General features: G+C 42.0%; 2 protein-coding genes across 3 annotated transcripts in view; one reads left to right on the forward strand and one right to left on the reverse strand.

Moving 5' to 3' along the window:
* The first annotated feature begins 2,502 nt into the window (after nucleotides 1–2,502).
* On the forward strand, nucleotides 2,503–15,455 carry nudt3b (nudix (nucleoside diphosphate linked moiety X)-type motif 3b). Its single transcript, XM_052075316.1, has 5 exons — nucleotides 2,503–2,812; nucleotides 3,941–4,051; nucleotides 9,576–9,620; nucleotides 9,717–9,801; nucleotides 10,812–15,455. The coding sequence occupies exons 1-5, from the start codon at nucleotides 2,714–2,716 to the stop codon at nucleotides 11,006–11,008; spliced, it is 537 nt and encodes a 178-aa protein (XP_051931276.1). The 5' UTR covers nucleotides 2,503–2,713; the 3' UTR covers nucleotides 11,009–15,455.
* Nucleotides 15,456–17,374: 1,919 nt separating this feature from the next.
* rps10 (ribosomal protein S10) overlaps nucleotides 17,375–20,559 on the reverse strand; it is a 150,952-nt gene continuing 147,767 nt past the window's right edge. The window contains exons 1-6 of one of the 2 annotated variants that reach the window (XM_052075321.1): nucleotides 19,679–19,837; nucleotides 19,115–19,264; nucleotides 18,842–19,016; nucleotides 17,705–17,782; nucleotides 17,526–17,581; nucleotides 17,375–17,454 (exon numbers count right to left, since the gene is read on the reverse strand). In XM_052075321.1, the coding sequence (XP_051931281.1) occupies nucleotides 17,413–17,454; nucleotides 17,526–17,581; nucleotides 17,705–17,782; nucleotides 18,842–19,016; nucleotides 19,115–19,264 (501 nt within the window). In that variant the 5' untranslated portion in view covers nucleotides 19,679–19,837 and the 3' untranslated portion in view covers nucleotides 17,375–17,412. Of the gene's footprint in view, nucleotides 17,455–17,525; nucleotides 17,582–17,704; nucleotides 17,783–18,841; nucleotides 19,017–19,114; nucleotides 19,265–19,678; nucleotides 19,838–20,559 lie in introns of those variants that run through there. The other variant, XM_052075322.1, reaches the window with a different exon arrangement.

Here is a 20,559-nt window from a genome sequence, read left to right on the forward strand (position 1 = left end):
CAGCATCTTTAACTCAGCCACCTCTAACTCTGCCTCCTGTCTTTTACCTATTGCAAGTATCTCTTGACCGTACATCATGGCTGGTCTCACAACTGTTCTGTAAACTTTTCCCTTTACCTTAGCTGACACTCTTCTATCACAAATCACTCCTGACACTTTTTCCAGCTGTTCCATCCTGCCTGCACTCTTTTCTTCACTTCTTTTCTACAGTCTCCACGGAGAGAAGAATGTACAGTATATTGAGGGTAAAAAAAAAGTCATGAATTTAAGATTGTCATTTTTTGTTTTAATATGCACATTTTTTTCTAAGCAATCCCTGTGAAAGTCGATTTGTTTTTACACATTTTTACATTAGATTGTGTACCCAACATTGTAGCCACTGCCTTTCCACTGCTTTGTTGAAAGTGGTGTGCAACATTAAATGTACACACAAAATAAGAGCAAGTGGAACATTTGACATCGCTCCCATGGCACTTTCTGTTTTAGAAGCATTACCACTGCAGTTTAATTATGCTTGCATATTTACTGTTGCACCAGCCCGTGGGCAACACTTGGCTCTAATTGCATTTTTCATTTCCCGCACTCTGTAATATTTCTCAACAGGAGTCGTCTCGATAACTCACACTTCAACACACCCACACACACATGCATGCAAACACATATGCACACACACACACACACACACACACATGCACTGATGCCAAGCTTTTGGAGTAGTACATTGAAATTTTGCCAGAATTTGAATTTTTTTTAAGCTCTAATGCAAATTTAGACACACACACACACACACACTAAATTGTGTAACCTCTTAAGTTGAACACAGTCCATGGTGTCCAATTTCTTCAGATTTCAAAAGAATGATTCATGGCATTACAGTTAATGCAATGTCTAAACACTCCTATTCAAATGCCAGAGTTTTGTGATGATGAAAAAAATGGCACCAAGATGAATCACTTCAAACCATTAATGTCCAACTCAATTGAAAAAAAAGAAGTTCAAATCAACAACTGAGATAATAGGCATGCAACAAGTGTTCACAGCCTGATATAACTGGGGATGTGGCTGTGTTTACAATGAACCAATCATATCCAAACTCATGTTAAACCCTAATACACACCTGCCAACATTTAAAGTGCCTCTGTTCATGTTGGCGTTGCTACTATAAATACTGTACTATAATACTGTACATTAATACAATAAAGTGTGGACTGGCCCATATATTTGATCTTTCCATAAACGCAGCTCACCTTAGGGCAGTGGTTCTTAACCTTGTTAGAGGTATCGAACCCAACCAGTGCATATGCACATTCACCAAACCCTTCATTCATGAAAAAAAAAATATGATTTTTCTTTTAAACGAATCTAAGACAGAGGGCGGAGTTTGCATGTCCTGGGTGGAGTTTGCTCTGTGTGGGTTTCCTCCCACATTCCAAAAACATGCATGGCAGGCTGATTGAACACACTGAATTGTCCCTAGGTGTGTGCGTGAGCGCGCATGGTTGTTCGTCTCTGTGTGCCCTGGGATTGGCTGGCAACTGGTTCAGGGTGTCCCCCGCCTACTGCCCGATGATGGCTGGGAAGGCTCAAGCTCTCCCCGCGACCCTAGTGACGATTAAGCGGTTTGGAAAATGGATGGATGGATGAATCTAAGACATATAAAACACATTTATTAAAACCACACAAAAGTAAACACAATAAGTATAAGCATCAAATACAGTATACGTTTTTTAACCTTCATAGCAGAGGCTCCGTCGAACCCCTGAGACTGATTCGATCGAACCCTGGTTCAGAACCACTGTTCTAGGGTATCTACGCCATTCTCCTTTTAATCCATTGTAGACCTATTGTAGACCCTTTTGCAAATACAGTTGAGGTGATTGAGTTGAGTATAAAGTATTTAGCAATATTCAGCATAACTTGTTCTCTGATTACCTTGTCACTTTTCGAAAAATGGTTGCTTGACCACGCTGGATGTAGTTGCTATTGAGAATTTGTTGACTCCACGATCGACTGTTTTTCAAATTGTGAAGTTGGCAACAGTCACGACTACTTTCACAAATGTTGTTGGAGTGAACAGTGCACATCAATGGGGATGAACTCCAAGAAAATTCAAACAAAAGAGGCAGGTTTACCCATATTTTTACGTTTCAATGGTTTTGAGAGACCAAATTATTAATTATGTCACCCATCATTTGTGGATGTTTAACGTGGCGCTGTCCATTACCTGAGGTGCTGAAATGACTGAATCAGTACCACATCCCAAGACACCTTTATTGTAAAATAACAAGTCGAAAATATGGTCTTTATTTTGTTCACAATAGGTCTTAGGTTAAAACCAGGAACAAAGAAGTGAGCATTTCAAGGGAGTTGGAACTAAAAGTGTCCGTTTCCTCCACCGGCTCACTCTGGTCGACACGCGGTGTGCGTTTCCCCCGCTGGCCGCCGCCCCTATTCCCGAACGCCACCCACGCGACTTCCGTACGCTCGCGGAGCTATTAAAGGTTAAATTACGTCGTGGGCGTAGTGGCTCCTTGTAATGGCGACCGTGCCGTAGATGCGCCGAGATGTGTAAAAATGAAGCGGAGAAGAAGTTATTTATATTGAAGTGAATACGCCGAGGTTCCTCCGGAGGAGGACTTTGTGTCGACTAGCGTCGCCTTCGAACGTGGTCGATTGAGCCGTGCTTTTCGAACGCCTGTGCAGCTCCTTCACGATGATGAAGCTCAAGTCTAACCAGACCCGGACATACGACGGGGACGGCTACAAGAAGCGCGCCGCCTGCCTGTGTTTCAGGAGCGAATCGGAGGAGGAGGTGAGTCCGGGATGTGGCTCATATGTCGGGCCGCGCTAACCTTAGCATTAGCAGCATTAGCCTCAGCACTAACTGGAAATTAATATATTCCTCAACAGAGCTGTGGTAATTAAACAAGTGATACTCTCCACTTACTTGTAGATTATTTCGTCTATTTGTTGTTGTATGCCATCGTTATTGAAAATATTCGTAATGTTCCAGTTTGTTATGTAATCCTCTTCAATATCAGATTTTTATACCACAGTAATTAGCCAGGGTTAGCTGCTAGCTGATGCTAATGTGCTTCCGCCGGCCGGCTCACGCCCAGCAACTGAAACTGGCAGCCCGGGTTGTTTTCAGCTGCGACTCGCTGTCATTCAAGTGAAAGTCGAAAATGAATTAACATTGATAATAGTTGAATAAATCGGCGTGCACTGTCTATTAAACGAAGGTTAACTGCTAGTGCTGCGAACGCGACTGGTCCCTAAGTATTACTCATGCTAACTTAGCCGATAGACAGCGCAGGAGGTATTGATGCGGGTTTTGGTTTGCACATTGGTTTATTTGTCGTTGGCTGCTCAGCAAGAATGTTTATCATCGTTCTTGTGACATGTCCTAACTCGTTTATTTGTTTTTAATTATGTTTCGTCACCTAATTTACTGCTGTATGAATTACGGGTCGCTGCCTGCATACAAAAGCCGAGAGGGAGCAGAGGTCGGAAGCGAGTTGGGAAGCTGATGTCCACTGGACAACTGAGGTGGCAAAAGAACTCAAACTCTGTACTTGGATAGAACTATTGATACTTTTGGTGGAGGGAAAAGGCTTGACGTTCTGATTTAACTAAAGTACTTAAGATAAAAAAAATTTCAGACCAAGCATAGCATAGCTAGGAACTGAAAACAGAGTTTTCGGTCCTTAGACAAGCTTCACTTTCAGTGATGCCACCAAAAACTGTCTACACAAGTGATGTGTAACAATTTGGCTTTACACTGATGAGTTGCAGCACATTATGTCATGTATGTTCAACTCCTTCAAAATCAACATCAAACCTTGGCATAATGTGAGCATGCTGCATTCATTCCTCCAATCTTCCAGGAATTTATCAAGACCATCAAGCCCGCCGTTTTCTGTTTGCAATGCTTTTACAGGTGCTGCTGGTGAGCAGCAGTAGACATCCCGATAAGTGGATCGTTCCTGGAGGGGGTATGGAACCTGAAGAGGAGCCTAGCGTCGCTGCCACTCGGGAGGTGTGCGAGGAGGTGGGTTTTCACTTTGGACATTGTAATTTTTTTTTTGTCTGACTGGAAAAAGTGATGAACTTAACACTGGTCACCCTTCAATTTGGTTGACATTTAAAACTAGATTTTCCTATTAGTTTATTTTATTTTACAATATTGGTAGCATTAAAAATATTTGGACAAAAACTTGCGGAAAAAGTTGGGTATTTTTGGCAGGGGTAATTTTATGAATGTAATTAAAGTCTTATTTCACTTGCATGATAACCTCACTACCCAAGACCCAAGTCAATACCCAAGTCATTTCTAACATACTGTCACTATGAATAATTTAGGAATATGAAATAATAAAGGAAAAAAATTAGCAATGTGGCGTCATCCTGTAAATAGTAATCCACTAAGGTAGCTGGGCTCTTGTTTGTTGAATTTATTGTTGTTTTCTTTTTTTCCAAGTTTTTTTTATCTTTTAATTTTACCAAAAAGATCATGTTTTAAAAACTCCATTAAAAATAAATTCAGTTTTGGAGGGTGAGATGGAAATCTATTGTCCCCCAAAACAAAATATTGTGTTCCAGGAATTTGTTGTTGTTTTCTTTCATTTTTAAGCAAATGTCAGCCCACGTACCTATTTCCTCTAAAATGAAGAGTGGAAAGGTAAACAGTATAGAGGTGAACGTCTCGTCAGTCACCCTAATTTGATTGATTTTCAAAACCAAATTTCCCGTTGAGATCAATTGTATTTGGGCTAATTCAAATCAGACCTTCCTCATTCTTTAACAGAATAATTTATTTCCTTAATATTCATAATCTTCAAACAAAATAACATTCAAGGAGAAGTACAAGGAGAAGAAACAAATTGTATTATTCAACTATAGTCGAGTTTTATTGTTGTAGTAGTAGTTTATTTTTTATTTATTTTTACAAAAATCTAGATTGTTGAGAGAATAATAGTCAGAATTTTAGGGCGGGGGGATAAGCCATATTTTTTGAAGGATTTTTTTTTCTCAGAATAGTTGGACAACATTTTTGGAAGGAGCAAGGGGAGTGAAACTGCTCATGGAATCTGTACACCAGTCGGTCATCAATTTGCTCGATTTTCCAAACTAAATTCCTTATTGAGATCAACTATATTTGGACTGATGTATTCCAGACTCCACACTGTCTCTGTCATAAAAGCTCTATTGTGCCAGCATATCTTGGTGGCTAAGTGTGAGGCGGTCTACATCTTCACTATGTAATCCCAAGATCCCAGTAAATCTTTGTTCACCAAAAGCTTGTCAATACTTTCTTTATCTGAGGGTCCTATCAAGCCCACAGGAATTAGGGACATTCCCAAATACCAGACTGAAATGAGTCAGCTTCACATAAACAGAAAAGGTGGACAAAGCTTTACATCGTTTGACTTGGGAGATAGATCGGTCAATGCCTTTTACGCCTGGCCAAATACCGACAGATAAACCCTGCTTCAACTGCTGTGTTTGCTTGCTCAGGCAGAGCCTAGCAACATGTTGCCAGTGCCATCGTGGTCATCATGTTACACAGCCATGTTTGGGTGTCAAACAAGGTCAGCGGGATTCAGCTCAAGACACCTTTTACAATGGTTATAAAGTGGTGAGCTTTAATTTTTGAGACAGCTGTATTTTTAGTGAGTCATCCTTGATTTTCTCAAAGGATTAAATGTCAGGTAACCATTAAGTTAATACAATCTGTTGAGTGAATCTTGTTCGGGTTTGAAAATTGTCATTAAATAACACTGGCACGATTTATATAATTATATCCATTTGACAGTATCCAACAACCATTTACGTTTTAACTGAGCCAGTGATATAAAACACCCCGATGAGGATATGCGCCATGAAAAATGGATGGATGGAAGTAGGGCTGCAACAAAAAAATAAAGTCAAATAATTCAAATATTTGATTGGTTGAGGGAAAGTCTGTGTCTCAAAGCGTGGCAGGGATCATTTTTCCACATGGACTGAAGTTAATGCAGTCACACGCATTACTCCATGTAGCACTAATTTGGCACAATGGCAGTGAGCCAGGAGGGAATATTCATTAAAGACAGAATGAGAAAAGAAGATCAAGTGTAATGTTTACCACAAAAGCATGTCTATGTGGCCAACTCAAGGAGTCAGTCGTTGCTAACTCAGAATTGTCTACCATTGCTAGCTATAAGGTAATGCAGGTGGTCAGGATAGATGTAGCCGCTGGTGCAGTTTCAATCGCCTCATTGAACAAACGGCATGAATGCAAACATGCAAAATAATGAATTCACAAGCTTCCAATGGTCGCAACTTATACCAAGGCAATCAACACGCAAACTCTCCACTCTCATTAACACCCACATTACTCACCAGGCCAAGACCTGCGTTTTAAAGTCACACCTAGTCAAAATCACAGATATGACCGTAGAACATGAGGATGGTGACCGCTAATGCCTGCACCTGACACATGCTAGTTATTGTATTTATATTGCAAAATCACATTTTATCTTATCACAATCTATTCAATTCCTAGGATAATTGGTAAGACACTCAATTCTACAAATATTCAATTGCTGCAGCTGAAAATGGAAGCTTTAAAAGAAGTTAGCCACACATGCACTCTTAGTGTAAAAAAAAAAATGGAATCGCAGACACATCACTGCTTGCCGCAAAACAAATTTACTCCATATCGAGGTTTTAGCTGCTACATCCTTGCTATGTATCTCCGTAACACACTGGACCCTTTCTACTTTTTGTGCCCTGTATGTGGTTTATTCTTCTCTTCTCACGGCTTCGTTTGCCTTTGGTTGAGGCTGTGTTGGGGTAAAAGAAACCAAAAGAACAAGCTAAACACCGTTTCGATGCAGACTGAACTGCGTGACTTTGGGGGTGTCTGAAGGGTCTGCTGTATTGGCTCTTTTGTCCATCATCGTGTTCAGAGAAGGGCAGCAGTTAGTAACCAGTTGGGAGCCCCCCCCCCGCCCCCTTGAAATCGATATTCCGCTTTTAGGACCCCTTTCATCTGTCACTTAAATGTCACTCCAGTATTTCTGGAGGGTACACGCTGGTCACACAGTTGGCATTTTGCTCGGAGCGAAGACACTGAATCCTCTCGGCCGGCTGTCCGTCGTTTGGCACCATCAAAAGGCCATTCTCTGCAAGGTCCAGCACAATGATGGATCCTGATATCATCTCTCATCCTGGCTCCTCCTTGTGTGTGTCTGTGGTGGCTCTGTGTAGTTCCAGGATGCTGCCAGTGTGCTAACACATTTCCACCAAACTTCTAAAACCTTGTATTTGTCAGCTTATGTACAAATGCCCCTCTTGCCTCAACGATCATTTTCAAATATCATATTTTTCGACCTTTCGTCAGTGTCATCGAATAGATTGAGACCAGTCGATATTTTCCATTTTATGCAAAATTGCTGATTGACTGTCATGTCATAATTTGTGCAATCTGTCGATGAAGCCATTTATCGGATTTGCAGAATCCATCCATCCATCCACCCATTTTCCAAACCACTTAATCCTCACTAGCGTCGCGGGGGGTGCTGGAGCCTATCCCAGCCGTCTTTGGGGAGTAGGCGGGGCACACCCTGAACTGGATGCCAGCCAATCGCAGGCACACGGAGACAAACAACCATGCACACTCAATAAGACGGTAAAAACAACCTCGTTTACTGTACTTATATATATGAGCCCGAAAGCTTATCTATCTTGTCACGTGTCAAGGTGAGCAGAAATCCTTTGCGCTGAAGTTCCACCTCTGCATCCTTGACCATACAATCACAAAGTAATAGCGTGCGTCTACGTTTTTTGGCACTGGTAAAAATTCTCCAAAACATTTGATTTACTTCAAAATAAGAACTGGCTCCAGTATGTGTGTTATTCATTTCATGTTAACATCTCTTTAATTCAAAATAGCTCTCATCACTCATAAGTAACATGAATTTCCAACCATGAAAATTCAGCCAATCACAGATGCAACCAGCAGTTGAGTGTGTTTTTTGAACTAATGCGGAAATAGTTCTGTTGTTGATGAACACGCAAAATGATTACTAAACAAGGATATGAGAGACAGCTCAGTCATTCCGAATGCAAGTTGAGCTGTTCTCACGACGCAATTACATATAAAGTCAATACAGTTTCCGAATCTTTATCGCTACACCGGAGCCAAACTTTAGGAATATGCTACTTCGTCACCTACATGGCACGCATATGCCAGGTAAAAATAGGACAAATAATGTGGGACAAAATAATCTTTGCCGTCTCTGGGCACCAGGACTCGTACAACACAGCCAGATTCCAATACGAGCCAAAATGGAGCAGGTTTAGGTTACGTGACGGAGCTGATTGTTAGTGTTGGGAGATATTATCGTCAGCATTCCTTCGACGGTGTATAATTTCACATTATTACAGTATTAATACTGTTTCAAGAGAAAACACGAACGGGTCCAATGATAGACTGCAAAGTGGGAGGAAGCGATAAAAGTCCTCATTCGGTGAATCGGTGGAAAGGATTCAATCACTTGACTCTGTGGGACCAGTCGAGCGAAGCGCAACATTGTTTCAAATATGGAGTAGTGCCCCTGCTTGGCGATTAATTTATTGGCAAGATGCAAGACCATGTGCCTACCCTGGAAATGATTTTTCTTTTTTCTGAATATATGAAGCAATTTAAAATATAATACCTGGTTATTTAGAATCATTATCTGTCCAATTGTTCTGTGAAGTAAGTGCAGATTTACAATATTTTTTGTAAAATGTCATGAGGTTATCGTTAGCAAATGTTTTGGAATACTGTACAGATTTTTATTTTTTTTAACCCATAACGCCCACATCTAGCCGCCACGCTTCCTGGCCCCACCAAAGCAGACACAGGATGCCATTTCATTATTTTAAATGTCGCCTCTGTGCCACTCATCATTACGAGATGAAGCCAAGCAATCTTTATTCTTGTGACCTAGTTAGTTATTCTCTCCCCTCCAACACATGATCGTTCTTGACACCCTAAGGGTGCAACACTGTCAACAGATATTTATGGACTGTTACTGGAAGATGAAGAACCAGCAAAAATACTCACGCGCTGTTCACCTCCTGTCAGAGTCGCCAACTACCTCTTTAATTGTTTAGAGTTTTAAGAAAGAAGAGGCCATGTGAAACTGTAATAGTTTTACTAGGTGATTTGTTTGTTTGAAGTCAGGTTTTAACAATTGGACAATAAATGAGACGGCATATATAGTTTTGTTCCATTTCGCGGAAGGTTCCACTGTCTTCGCAGAGTTTAAAAAAAAAGTGAGCTTTTTCCGCTGTGCTCCACCAATTGTTGCTTGCACAATTTTTATTTGTTATTTGCACAAGACATTGCTCTAGGAGATCGTGATACCTATTTCCGGTGATGTATGAATTATTAAATACTAATATCTGTCTGACCATACACATGTGATCCACCGCGTAGCCTGTATCAGGTTATTGGAGTCGGAATGTCTGAATGCCGCTGTCACAATCATCAGTTTTGCTCTAATCAAACCTGAGAGGTCTAACTTGTATTTATTCGGCAGGCGGGTGTGAAAGGGACGTTGGGTCGGTTAGTTGGCGTGTTCGAGGTGAGCCGCTGTTTATTCTTCATTGATGTTTGGCTCATTAGTATTGTGTTATTGTGTAATCGGATTGTTTCCTCTCCTCTCCAAACCGACACACAGAACCAAGAGAGGAAACACAGAACTTTCGTCTATGTTCTGATCGTGACGGAGGTTCTGGAGGACTGGGAGGACTCACTCAACATTGGTAAACTGCATTGGTGTATACTTGTTGGCATCATTGTAGCTCGCAGGCAGTGACATGGCACTCTAGAAACTCTTGCTTTCACCCATCAGAACTATTTATCATTTGAAATGGACTAAGGACATCATCAATTATAATAATTGTTCTCTTTTTTTATGTCAGAAAGACCCCAAGGACAAACTGAGGGGCACATACAGAAAGATAATTAATGCTGGTTAACAAAAAGGGCTACTAGTTTCAGCGACACAATGTCCTCAAATTAATTCACGATATTCATCTCCATTTAGACTGATCACATGAACCATTTTTTAAATAATAATTATCAAAAATGAGTTACCAAGATGGGAAACGGATAAAAATCAATTTGCAACACTCTACATCAATAAGTCCTTGCAGATGTTTAAATTTTAAAAAATCGCTTCTACAACATTCCTAGGAAATCACATACCTGATGAGCTATTTTTATATCAGGCCTGCCGGCTGCTCTCTCCTGAACTGTAAAAAACATTTATAGGGGGGAAAAAAGTCCAAATCAACTTTATTACACTCGCTGTTGACCACATGTGCAATTTATGATCTAAATTACTGAATAGTTTGAACATTTACGATTGTAGCCCTTGACTCTTTGTCCGAGCATACAGTATTACATATTACAATACAATGCATCTTCATTTATATCGCACTTTCACAACAGCTGCGGCTGTAGCAAAGGGTGTGACAAAAGATTGAACATAAAACAATACTACAACAGAACACATTAAACTTTGACAATAATATGGGGGCGGGGGGGGGGGGGGTCACGTTTAGCATGCCACAGGATCATAATTAAAGATCATTTTTAAAAGAAATTTCCAATCACAGAGTCTTTGCAGACTTGGATCGCAAGGGAGCCAAAATGCTCCCATTTAGTCTCTGATTATCGGTATGTGTGCAGACTGCCTTACGCTACGTCGTTGGTCCCCCGCCTTTGTCTTGACCCGCATCTTCCACCGCTGTGTCTGTGTCGCCAACAGGGAGGAAAAGGGAATGGTTTAAAATAGACGATGCCATACAGTTGTTGCGGAGTCACAAGCCAGTGCAGGCCACCTACTTTGAGGCTCTCCAGGAGAGCTGCCTGACCAGCAACGGGACCCCCTTGGCGGCCACGATAGGTGGGGAACTCTCCTCCACCTACAGCATCAACCAGAGCTCCGTCTCGGATATCAGATAACTAAAAACCCAAACTGAACACCAACCACAGCGACCCCTACACTCTCCACGTCAGGAGCTTTGGCCACCACTTGCGCTCTTATGTTTCTTCTTCGTCTTCTTCTTCTTCTTCTTCTACTTCTTCTTCTACTGTCTGCTTTGCCTTGCCAACTCCTCGGCGCCGCCGTGGTGGCACAGACTGGATGACGACTGTATGCGGAAACACTTTTTGACCTTTTGTTTTCCTTATTTACTGAACCTCGTTGCATGAAAACAAACAAAAAAAAGCTCCCCCACCCTGCGATGCGCCCTTAGGTTTCAATTGAATGAAAAAGAACTACTTTTTACTGTTGTCATGTAAAAGTGTGTATCTATCTCGTACTTAAAACTGAAAAGACTTTTAGTGGCCCTTTTTAAAAGACGTTCCTTCTGTTTTTCTCATTTTCTGTGCCCCCTGGTCTCTTGTTTCTTTGGATATCATTCAGTTCTTTTTTTTTTTGTCCCCCCCCCCCCCTCTCCCGGGTTTATTTTATTTTTTTATTATGCTTGTCAGATCTTAGTTATATCCTCTCGGGGACAAGGTGCACATTCACTCCAAAAAAGAGAGTGGAAAGAATGTCAACATGCCTTTACCTCGAGTGTTTGTTTTTTTGTTTTTGTTGGGGTTTTTTTAAACATGTTTTCTCCTGTGATCGACTGAAATGTCTTCCGCCGCACGCCGAGGGTCAAAGTACAAACATTTCAAAAACCATGCAGCACATATCCTGTTTTCCCTCCTCATGCTCAGTTTGTTTCAATTGTTTACATTACAGGTGACTTTAGTGGGCACGTTTCCTTCCCTTTTTTTTTTCCCTTTCTTTGGGGGTGAACTTTCCTCCTGTTGTATTGACACAGATGTCAATCCAGGAGGCGGAAATCAGTATTGCTCCCGACATTTTTTTTGTAATCTAACAACGTGCCCTGTATGATCTTGCTTGTTTGTTCTTTTACACTGGACACACAGTGCATACAGATAGTAGCGAAGGATCTATTCGGTGTCCGTGACATTTGGTGTGCTACAGATTTCTGCCTACCGTGGGCTTTGTGGGAAAATTGGGAGGGATTTATGTATTTAATCTGCATCCTACCCAGTTTGACATTGACAGTAAGAGAAGCAGTGGTGCCGTGATTGGCAGGCTGCAGCGCAAACAAGCCTTGTACAGTGTGAAACTTTGTTTTTCACATGTCAAATGATTTTTAGATACTAGTTTATTTCCGTTTCCTTCTCTCTAAACGTCTGGCAAGAGTCTCTTTAGCCGCGCCACGAAAGCCGCCGGCTCCAAACTGTGAAACTGGAGGCGCTGTTGTAGATAAAGCACGTAAGAAGTTTTTTTGTTTTTTTTAATTGTAAATTGTTTATTTCTGTATAGATTAACGGCGAGCCTACCGAGGCGTCGTTTCAACTGAGAATGGGAAGACAAGAAGTGCCAGTTAGTCGTCCGCGTGACGTTGAATGAATGATGAGGCTGAGATTGAAGATAGATTATGCGCCATATCCTTCATTGTGACCAGTGACTCTGAACAGGCTAAGCAGTAGAAAATGGAGGGATATTACAACCCCAAAGTCCACTACTGACTTTTCCCATGAGTTTTTCTGTCACTGGGTCTCCACCCTGTGTTTTGGTGTTTTTTTTTTTTAAATCATTGTTTGGTTTTGATTGACCGGACGAGCTGTTGAACCAGTTCTTAGCATTTTTATCATCCTTTCAGCCTGCAACCTTTATGATCACCAGCCAGTCACGATGCAGAAGTCGACCCGCACATTTTTCAGCCTCTGAGGCAGCATCATGCGCATGACGATGGTGCTGTTTAAGGGGAGGGCAGAAAGAGTACAAAAGGTGCTGATATGCACTAAAATGCAATCATTGTTCAGTTTCTGGGGTAGGTTCAGATGCATCGTGGTGGTTGTGGTGAAGTGGAGAGCGGAAAGGCTACGTGAAAGGTGCTGACATGGAAGTCGGCCCACTGTTTTTTCGGCTTCCAGGGTAGTAAATGGAATATGGCAGCAAGATGTATCGCTATTGTGCGAAAGTTGGTGTCACAGACTGAGGTATTGAAGTCATCCTGCTGATTTTCAGCTTTGTGGTGGGGGTGAAATAGCGGAAAACATGTTGCTGTTGGATGAGTTGCAAAATTGCAGCTGTGAGAAAGAGGACCTGCCTGTGGCTGTTATGTGTCATCGTTCCCGATGTGGAATGTGGCGCTGAATCCGCTTGTGTATTTTCAGGAACCTGTTCCTATTATGCTGGGCGCAGACCGAATGTGTAATATCACTTGGCCCCACGTGTCGCTTGTGTGTTCGAAAAGTGTGGCTGGTGCTTTGCTAAAACTTTGGTTAATGCTAAATGCGATCCGAGTTCATAATTCAAGAGCTGCAAACAAGTCAATATAAGTCAATATATCACCAGATGAGCCAACTTCCTGGTTGTGTTTTAATGTGCACAAACACAGCAATGATGATATTGTCCTACATTTTTTCATGTGTTGATGTCTCGTATTAAGTACATTCTCAATGCTGATTTGCTGGTCACAACGTGATTTCAAGTTTTCAAACGCCAGTGGATGAGCGAATAAACATACCCCCCCCCCACACACACACACACACTCACACACTCAAATCGTATCAAGCACGTCATCGAAATTGCCCAACCACAGATTTGCACTTGTGTGTAAAACTTACTTCTTGGGTGCTAATAGATGCATCGTTCAACACTTGAGCGCTTCGGGTTCAACTATATGTCACTTATACATTACTCCCATTGTGACAGCTAATGATTATTTTCGTAGAAGATCCCCAAGATGCAACCACAATGGGTTCTGAGAGACTGTTCAAAGCTGGATTGTTCATAAGTTAAGACACATTAAATTTCAATAAATAATTGCTGTTTTAGGTAATGAAAAATACTGTAATGGTGGTGCAGACGATAAGAAGAACAGGAGGCGTGTCGCGAATTAATATACAACTTTACTTTTCACTCTCTCCAAAACAGGAAGTCAACTGAAAGTCCGCCACACACAAACAAACAACTCGTCCACAACACAGCCCACAATTTGAAAGCAAACAATAACACTGAAAGATCAATCGATTATCAGAGCACTTTTCAGATTAGATTAATTTATGATCAATTAATTCTAACCATTCTACTTTACTGGATATGTAAACATGCCGTGAGAAACGCTCAACTCGTGTTCCGTCTGACTGTAACATTAGAAGAGGGATGGCAGCTGTGAAACCAGGCATAGTAGAAATGTGCATCACTGCTGTGTGGACATCCCATGAGGAAAAATTGATACAAGTGGCAACCCACCAAGTCTCAGATAAAATCTGAGGTATTCTGTGGGGTGTGTCAGCAGAAAAATGTCAATTTTCTTTGCGAAAAGAGCCGATGCGGAACGGGGCGCTGAAGACGGCGTGCCAATTTCCCAGTTTCTAAAGTCATGTCAGAAAGCAGAATGGTATCTGTGTGAAAGTGGACCGCAGAAAACTGGGACCAGGGTATGAAAGATGTTTCAAAGGCCGTTGACGGGAACCCTTCATGTGAAACCATACGAACAATCTGAAAACCAACTGACACAGCTGGCTTCTGTCAGGACTCTGTGACTAGAATGACTGAATTTACTAGACTTCCTCCATCTCCATCGAGAATAGTTGTGAGAGGAGTCTCATTTATTACCGCCTAATCTGAAAGGTGCGGTGGCCAAAGTCTTAAGTTTACGACGCCCCTCTCCAGCCTGTCCTCAGTGTTTCATCCGAATGTGCAATTAAGTCGCTGAGGGCAATGACCTTAGGCACACCCTGCTGGGAAGAATGAGTTTAAGTCTTTTGAGGTTTGATACTGACTGGTGTCACAAGGCTACTTGAACATTCATACCCGCTGATGCATACGTTGTTCTTAAAACAGTCCTGTTGTTGACATGCTAATATTTTCTAAATTGCTAGCATAACACATGATCAACAAAGGTTCGTCAGCTTTTCAATGAAAGTTACTCCTTTAGTCAAAATGAACAGGTGGTTTTGAAGTGGCACCAAATGGTCTTTCTATCAAAGGATGATTTCATCTGAAATGTATTACAGTACTACTTTAAGGTGTCAAGATTTACCAAAGGTGATACTGCAGTTGTGTAGTAATTGGCTCCATCTTGTGGCCAAATGGCTTCAATATTACAGTAGACGATTGTACCCATTTTCCTGCTGATCCAAAACATACTGAGAGCTTATAAGAAATTTGGTTCCCAACGTTAAAGTACTTCCTTCTTTTCAGCCAACAACCGTCAGCCGACGAGTTATATCCCCGTACTTTTGTGTTTAACGTGTCACTGGAGTTCTGTCACCCCTCGACCCCTCTCGTTGGGGACTGTAGAATAAAACCAGTGCAAGAAGACTGAAGATTGTAATATAAATGTGCCAACAATAAAACACCAGTATTTCACTTTCAGCCTCCTTTTGTGTTTTTGTTCATAGACTGCCACAAAATGTACCTTGCGCTTCAGTTGCAAGAGGGAGTAACAATTCGGTATTGCCCACTTAAGCGTGCATGGTGTGATGAGTCCGCTGAGGTTGAGAAGATTTCTGGATTGATGTGGAGAGGTAAATTTAAAATAATTTCTTGTTTGCAGACCCATTAGTCTAAACATGGCTCCTGATTCATATTGGGTGAGGAATGGGTTAAGATCCATGTTTTTATCCAACTCGGGGTGGCCATTTTACCAATTGCTGTCAACTAAAAATTATATCAAATGTGTTCAGTGCCCAGGTAATACCCATTTCATGGCTCAGCTTCAGAAAACAGGAGAACCGTGATTGCTTGTTAGTCCTAAGCAGACAAAGTGGCAAAATAGCCAAAGTGAATTATTGTGACTACCGTATTTTCACGACTATTCGACGCATCGTACTAATGGCCGCAGTCTCATTAATGCGTGACATTTCTGTATTTTACACATACACAGGACGCATCGTACGAATAGCCGCAGTTTTACAGTGGTAAAACATACGCCAGCTTAAACATACGGCATGCATGCGCGCACTCTAACACGTTAGCTTGAAGCATACGGTAGCATGCCAAGACATACAGATAAGATAAAAACACGTTTTTAAAAAGGCAACGAAAGCAGAACTGAGTTTGGGTGTATTTTATTTAGCCATCGTACAATGTTCTCACGTTTTCGATCAATCATCACCCAGAAATCCATCAAAGTCCTCATCCTCTGTATCAGAAGCAGAGGACTGCACATCTCAGTTGTCATTGAATGCATCACATGCTAGTGTGAGTTGCTACGCATTGCCGAGCGGAAAGAAGGAGTAGCAACAGCAAAGTCAACATTTCTCTCGTGTGAAGCTTTCCCACATTTGAAAGTAAAGAACAGAGCGAAACATGGTGGCAGCGCGTGTGTGTGTAGAAAGAATTGAACAATTGTGCAAGTACCGTAATCCATCAAAAACGCCGCGTTCCCTCTCGTTGTTGCGTATTGTGGCGTAACTCGCCCAGCGCTGCCTCTCACTCTTTGTAAAGTTGTGTTTGCCATCGATCATTGTTCCCATGCTGTTCGCAACTTTACTTTGAACGCCCGGTTGATGCCAATGTCCAGCGGTTGGAGTTCTTTAGTCAAGCCTCCGGGAATAACGGCAAGCTCAGAGTTCATTTGCTTGACTTGATTTTTCACCGCTGCTGTGAGATGGTCACGCATGCCAAAAGCATAACCGGTGGCTTTAAGTTTTAACTGAGCTTCGTAGGCATGTCTCTTTGTCGAATTTATTTTCAGGGGTTCTTAGAAACCAAAACCGGAGTTGTTTTGCAACAATGCACATTGCCACACGCTATACAAGTGTTGGTACTGGCTTGAGGCGTCCACTTACACGCCCACCCTTCACCATTGGCGGACTAGCTTGTCTGTCCTCTCTCTCCCTCTCTCCCTTCTCCATATATGTATATATACACGCCCACCCTTCCCTGATTGGCCGACTTCTTTCACAGTCACTTCCGCCTTTTCTCTATATAAACAGCGTGTCAGCTGTCAGTCAGATTTTGGAACTCAGCGCATATAAAGGACGCTCCGCACCATAAGGCGTCCTGTCCATTTTGGAGAAAATTTAAGACTTTTAATGGCGCCTTATAGTCGTGAAAATACGGTAATTTAAGGATGGACTTATTGTTTGCACCAAAACAAAGAACATTTGGAATAGACGTTAAAGTCCATGAATATAGTTGTCCGGCCCACTTGAGGTCAATCGGAATTAATAAAATAAATGTATTAATATGGTCCCCAAACCAAAATTACATTGGGCAGCCCCTCTTTATATATAATATTCATCTTTGGGTTCTGCATTCAAATAAAACACTGAGGGCATGACTTGTTTTGGATTTTCTTTATTGTACAGAAAGTAAAAATTTACTGAGGCTGCTGTCCTCTGCCGCGCCCAAAGCCGCCCCTCTGAAATAAGAAGAAAAAAAAAGGTTTAATAGGGGCCAACAGTAATGTGATTGTGTCTCGTCAGTACTTACAAAGTGGAACTCAGTGGCAGCTCCAGCACCAGCCTCTGCTTTCTTGTCAGCACCGGCTGAAAGATTATAAATTCGTCAAGCGAGGCAATCCTTGATTCATATATTTATTGCTACTCAGCATGACTACTTCAAAACCATTAACTTGTCTATGTGATTGTAGAAAGAAGTTCAATACATACGTGGTGCAGCAGATCGCCTGTAAGCATCTCTGTCAGACTCTCCACGGTTAAGGCGGGCAGGCCTGTCTCCTTCTGCTCCTGCAACAATTTACTATGTTCAGCGTTTCCACAAAAAGGTCAATTAAATGTGATCTTATGACTGCATTTTAAATGTCAACAAAATTGAGTCGTTTGTGAAGTGTTCCACAAATCAAATTTACAATGCAACCTCAGTTGACATACGCCATTTTTAAATTCACATATGGGTGTTTGCATTGTCGACGTATGTGCTATTTTTTGCATCTTTTGTTTACGACTTGGACATGCCCTGTGTCAGTGTTTCCTTGGTATTTCTGTTGACTTCACATTGTCAGCCCAAATTTAAGTATGGCGAGATGTTGCTGTACATACAGGGTGCAGCAACTCCTCACCCAAGTAGGCATTCATCTGAGGTTCAATAACATTGGTCAACACATTTTTACTCAACTTTAGATTTTTTTCCCCCTTTGTTTTACTGCATTGCATGTTTTCAAACTCAAACCTCATTGCCATTTATTTCGGAGGCTAATGTTAGCAAGCAGAGTTTGAAGTAAGCTCTTCATAGATCAAAAGTATTTGTACAATTTGAACTATTACTATAAGACCATTTTTTTTCAGGGCGGGGGAAGCAAATACTTGCATTACATCACACAACTCCAATGCTTTGCACTTCTTGTAGCTTTAAATCAGCCTGGACTATTTACTTAAACCCAACTGAAATGTAAGGATTTGATTCAAATCAAGCGGCACAGTAGTCAACTAGGTAGCACCTCGACCTCACAGTGCACAGGTCCAGGGATCGATTTGAGTTCCAGACTTCCTGTGTGGAGTTTGCATGTTCTCCCCGTGCCGACATGCGTTTTCTCCGGGTACTCCGGTTTCTTCCCACATTCCAAAAACATGCATGGCAGATTAATGGAACACTCTAAATTGTCCTTAGGTGTGAGCGTGGATGGTTTTTCATCGATGTGTGCCCTGTGATTGGATGGCAACCAGTTCAGGGTGTACCCTGCCTACTGCCCGAAGACAGCTGGGATAGGCTCCAGCAACCCCCCCCCCCCCTTGTGAGGATAAAGCGGATCGGAAGATGGACGGATGGATTCAGTTCATTGGCCTCACCCTTGGGTCTGGGCCTGGCAGTCTCAGGACGGGTCTGTCGACGCAGCGTGGCGGGCACGATCTCGGAGGGCAGGTGAAGGAAGTCCCGCAGGTACTGGATGCCCTCGTTGGTGAGGTACCAGTAGAAGTGGCGCCAGGCAAATTGCTCCTTGACGTAGCCGCACGACTTCAGGGACTACACAGGCAAAAAGCATGCATGTTCAGGCCAATGCAGTCAGCACTAGTCGAGAAATTAAAAAGGTCTCTACGAAGGGCCGTTGCCCACACTCTCACCTGCATCGCTTTCATCACATGAAGATTGGGCACGTTCTTGTCGGCAAGCTCGGGATGCTTGGCCAGGTGGACGTCCTTTTTGGCCACCATTACTCCCTCCTTGAAGAGGAGCTCGTAGATAGCAATGCGATTCTTCTTGGGCATCAGCATCTGCTCATTTAGAAGAGGAAAAGCGCATAGTAACTCGCAAGCCGATCCGGTTACGTCGCACGGACAATGCGCCTGTGTACGTGCTTCGCGGAAGCCAAAAAAATTAGCGATAGCCCCCAAAGTAATAACAGAGGCTGTGTGTTGTTTTTCATATTTTCCATACGCCCGGGACACTGATATAACGACAGGCGGCTCGGTTCAGCCAAGAAAATGGCAGCCATCGTTGAACGTCGCAGACCAGTTGTCTTCCTCATCTTCTCGTCTTAATATCAGATGATTTATAACGTTAACGTTCGAAATACAACCATTTCTTCAAACGAAAGGAGTACAACACCTGGATGTACGCTTTGGGTTTTTATTCACACTCGCGATGTTGAAGATATATTTCGATTTGGACACCGGTAGTATTTTTACCTTTCCACTTGATAGTAGACAGCAGCCGGAAGGACCGGACGCCGTTGGTGGAGATGGTTTATTCTCTCGTTCGGAGTCGTTTTCCACATGCCGCCCCCTTTTGCGGTGGAGGGAAACTGCAGCAGAATTTACCGCCTGAGCAAAAAATACGACATAACTGTTTGATCCGGATGTTTCTCCCCGTGCCTGTGTGGATTATCTCCGGGTACTTTGGTTTCCTCTCACATTGCCAAAACATGCATTGTAGCTTAACTGATCACACTAAATTGTCCGTCGGTGTGATTTGAATGGTTGTAACTTGTGTGTTTATGTGTGCCCTGCAATTGGTTGGCAACCAGCTGAGCGTGTATCCCTCCTACTGCCCAATGACATCAAGCAGGGCAAGGCTCGACCATGTGACGCGGTTCAGGTAATGAGTCGATGGGTGGTACTTTACTGTTTTTTCATTTGTAATTTATTATTATTATTTTAATTTTATTTATTTTACTGTTTGGTGCTTTCTACCGCCTTTATTACCGATTTGTCTTACTGTTTATTGTGCATGTTAAATTGCTCCATGTACAGCACTTTGTATGTAGAAAGTGTTTGAAAGTGCTCTATAAATACCGTTGACTTGACTTGACTTGGTATTTTAAAATAGTGACAATGACAAATAGCTATAAACAGAAAGTAAGATTTTCCTGTTCAGTCATCATTCATAGTTTCCGGAATATATTGACAGCATGAGTTGAATTTCCAAACAAAATTGACCTTTATTATGAATATTATGATTTATTTACACTCTTTTTTAGATAAAAATGGGCCTTGTCAGCAGCACGGTTTATATGAAAAAAATGGCATAAAGATGGACTGTATTTCCTCTCGACGTTCCTGGTGTCGGG

Source organism: Hippocampus zosterae, chromosome 9 (assembly GCF_025434085.1).
Source record: "Hippocampus zosterae strain Florida chromosome 9, ASM2543408v3, whole genome shotgun sequence".
Lineage (NCBI taxonomy): Eukaryota > Metazoa > Chordata > Actinopteri > Syngnathiformes > Syngnathidae > Hippocampus > Hippocampus zosterae.

Bases quoted from the DNA above. Each gene is read 5' to 3' on its own strand.
- nudt3b (XM_052075316.1), top strand. From the start codon at position 2,714: ATGATGAAGCTCAAGTCTAACCAGACCCGGACATACGACGGGGACGGC. The intron at 2,813-3,940 runs GTGAGTCCGGGA...ATGCTTTTACAG, and splicing joins GGAGCGAATCGGAGGAGGAG to GTGCTGCTGGTGAGCAGCAG. The intron at 9,802-10,811 runs GTAAACTGCATT...TGTCGCCAACAG, and splicing joins GGAGGACTCACTCAACATTG to GGAGGAAAAGGGAATGGTTT.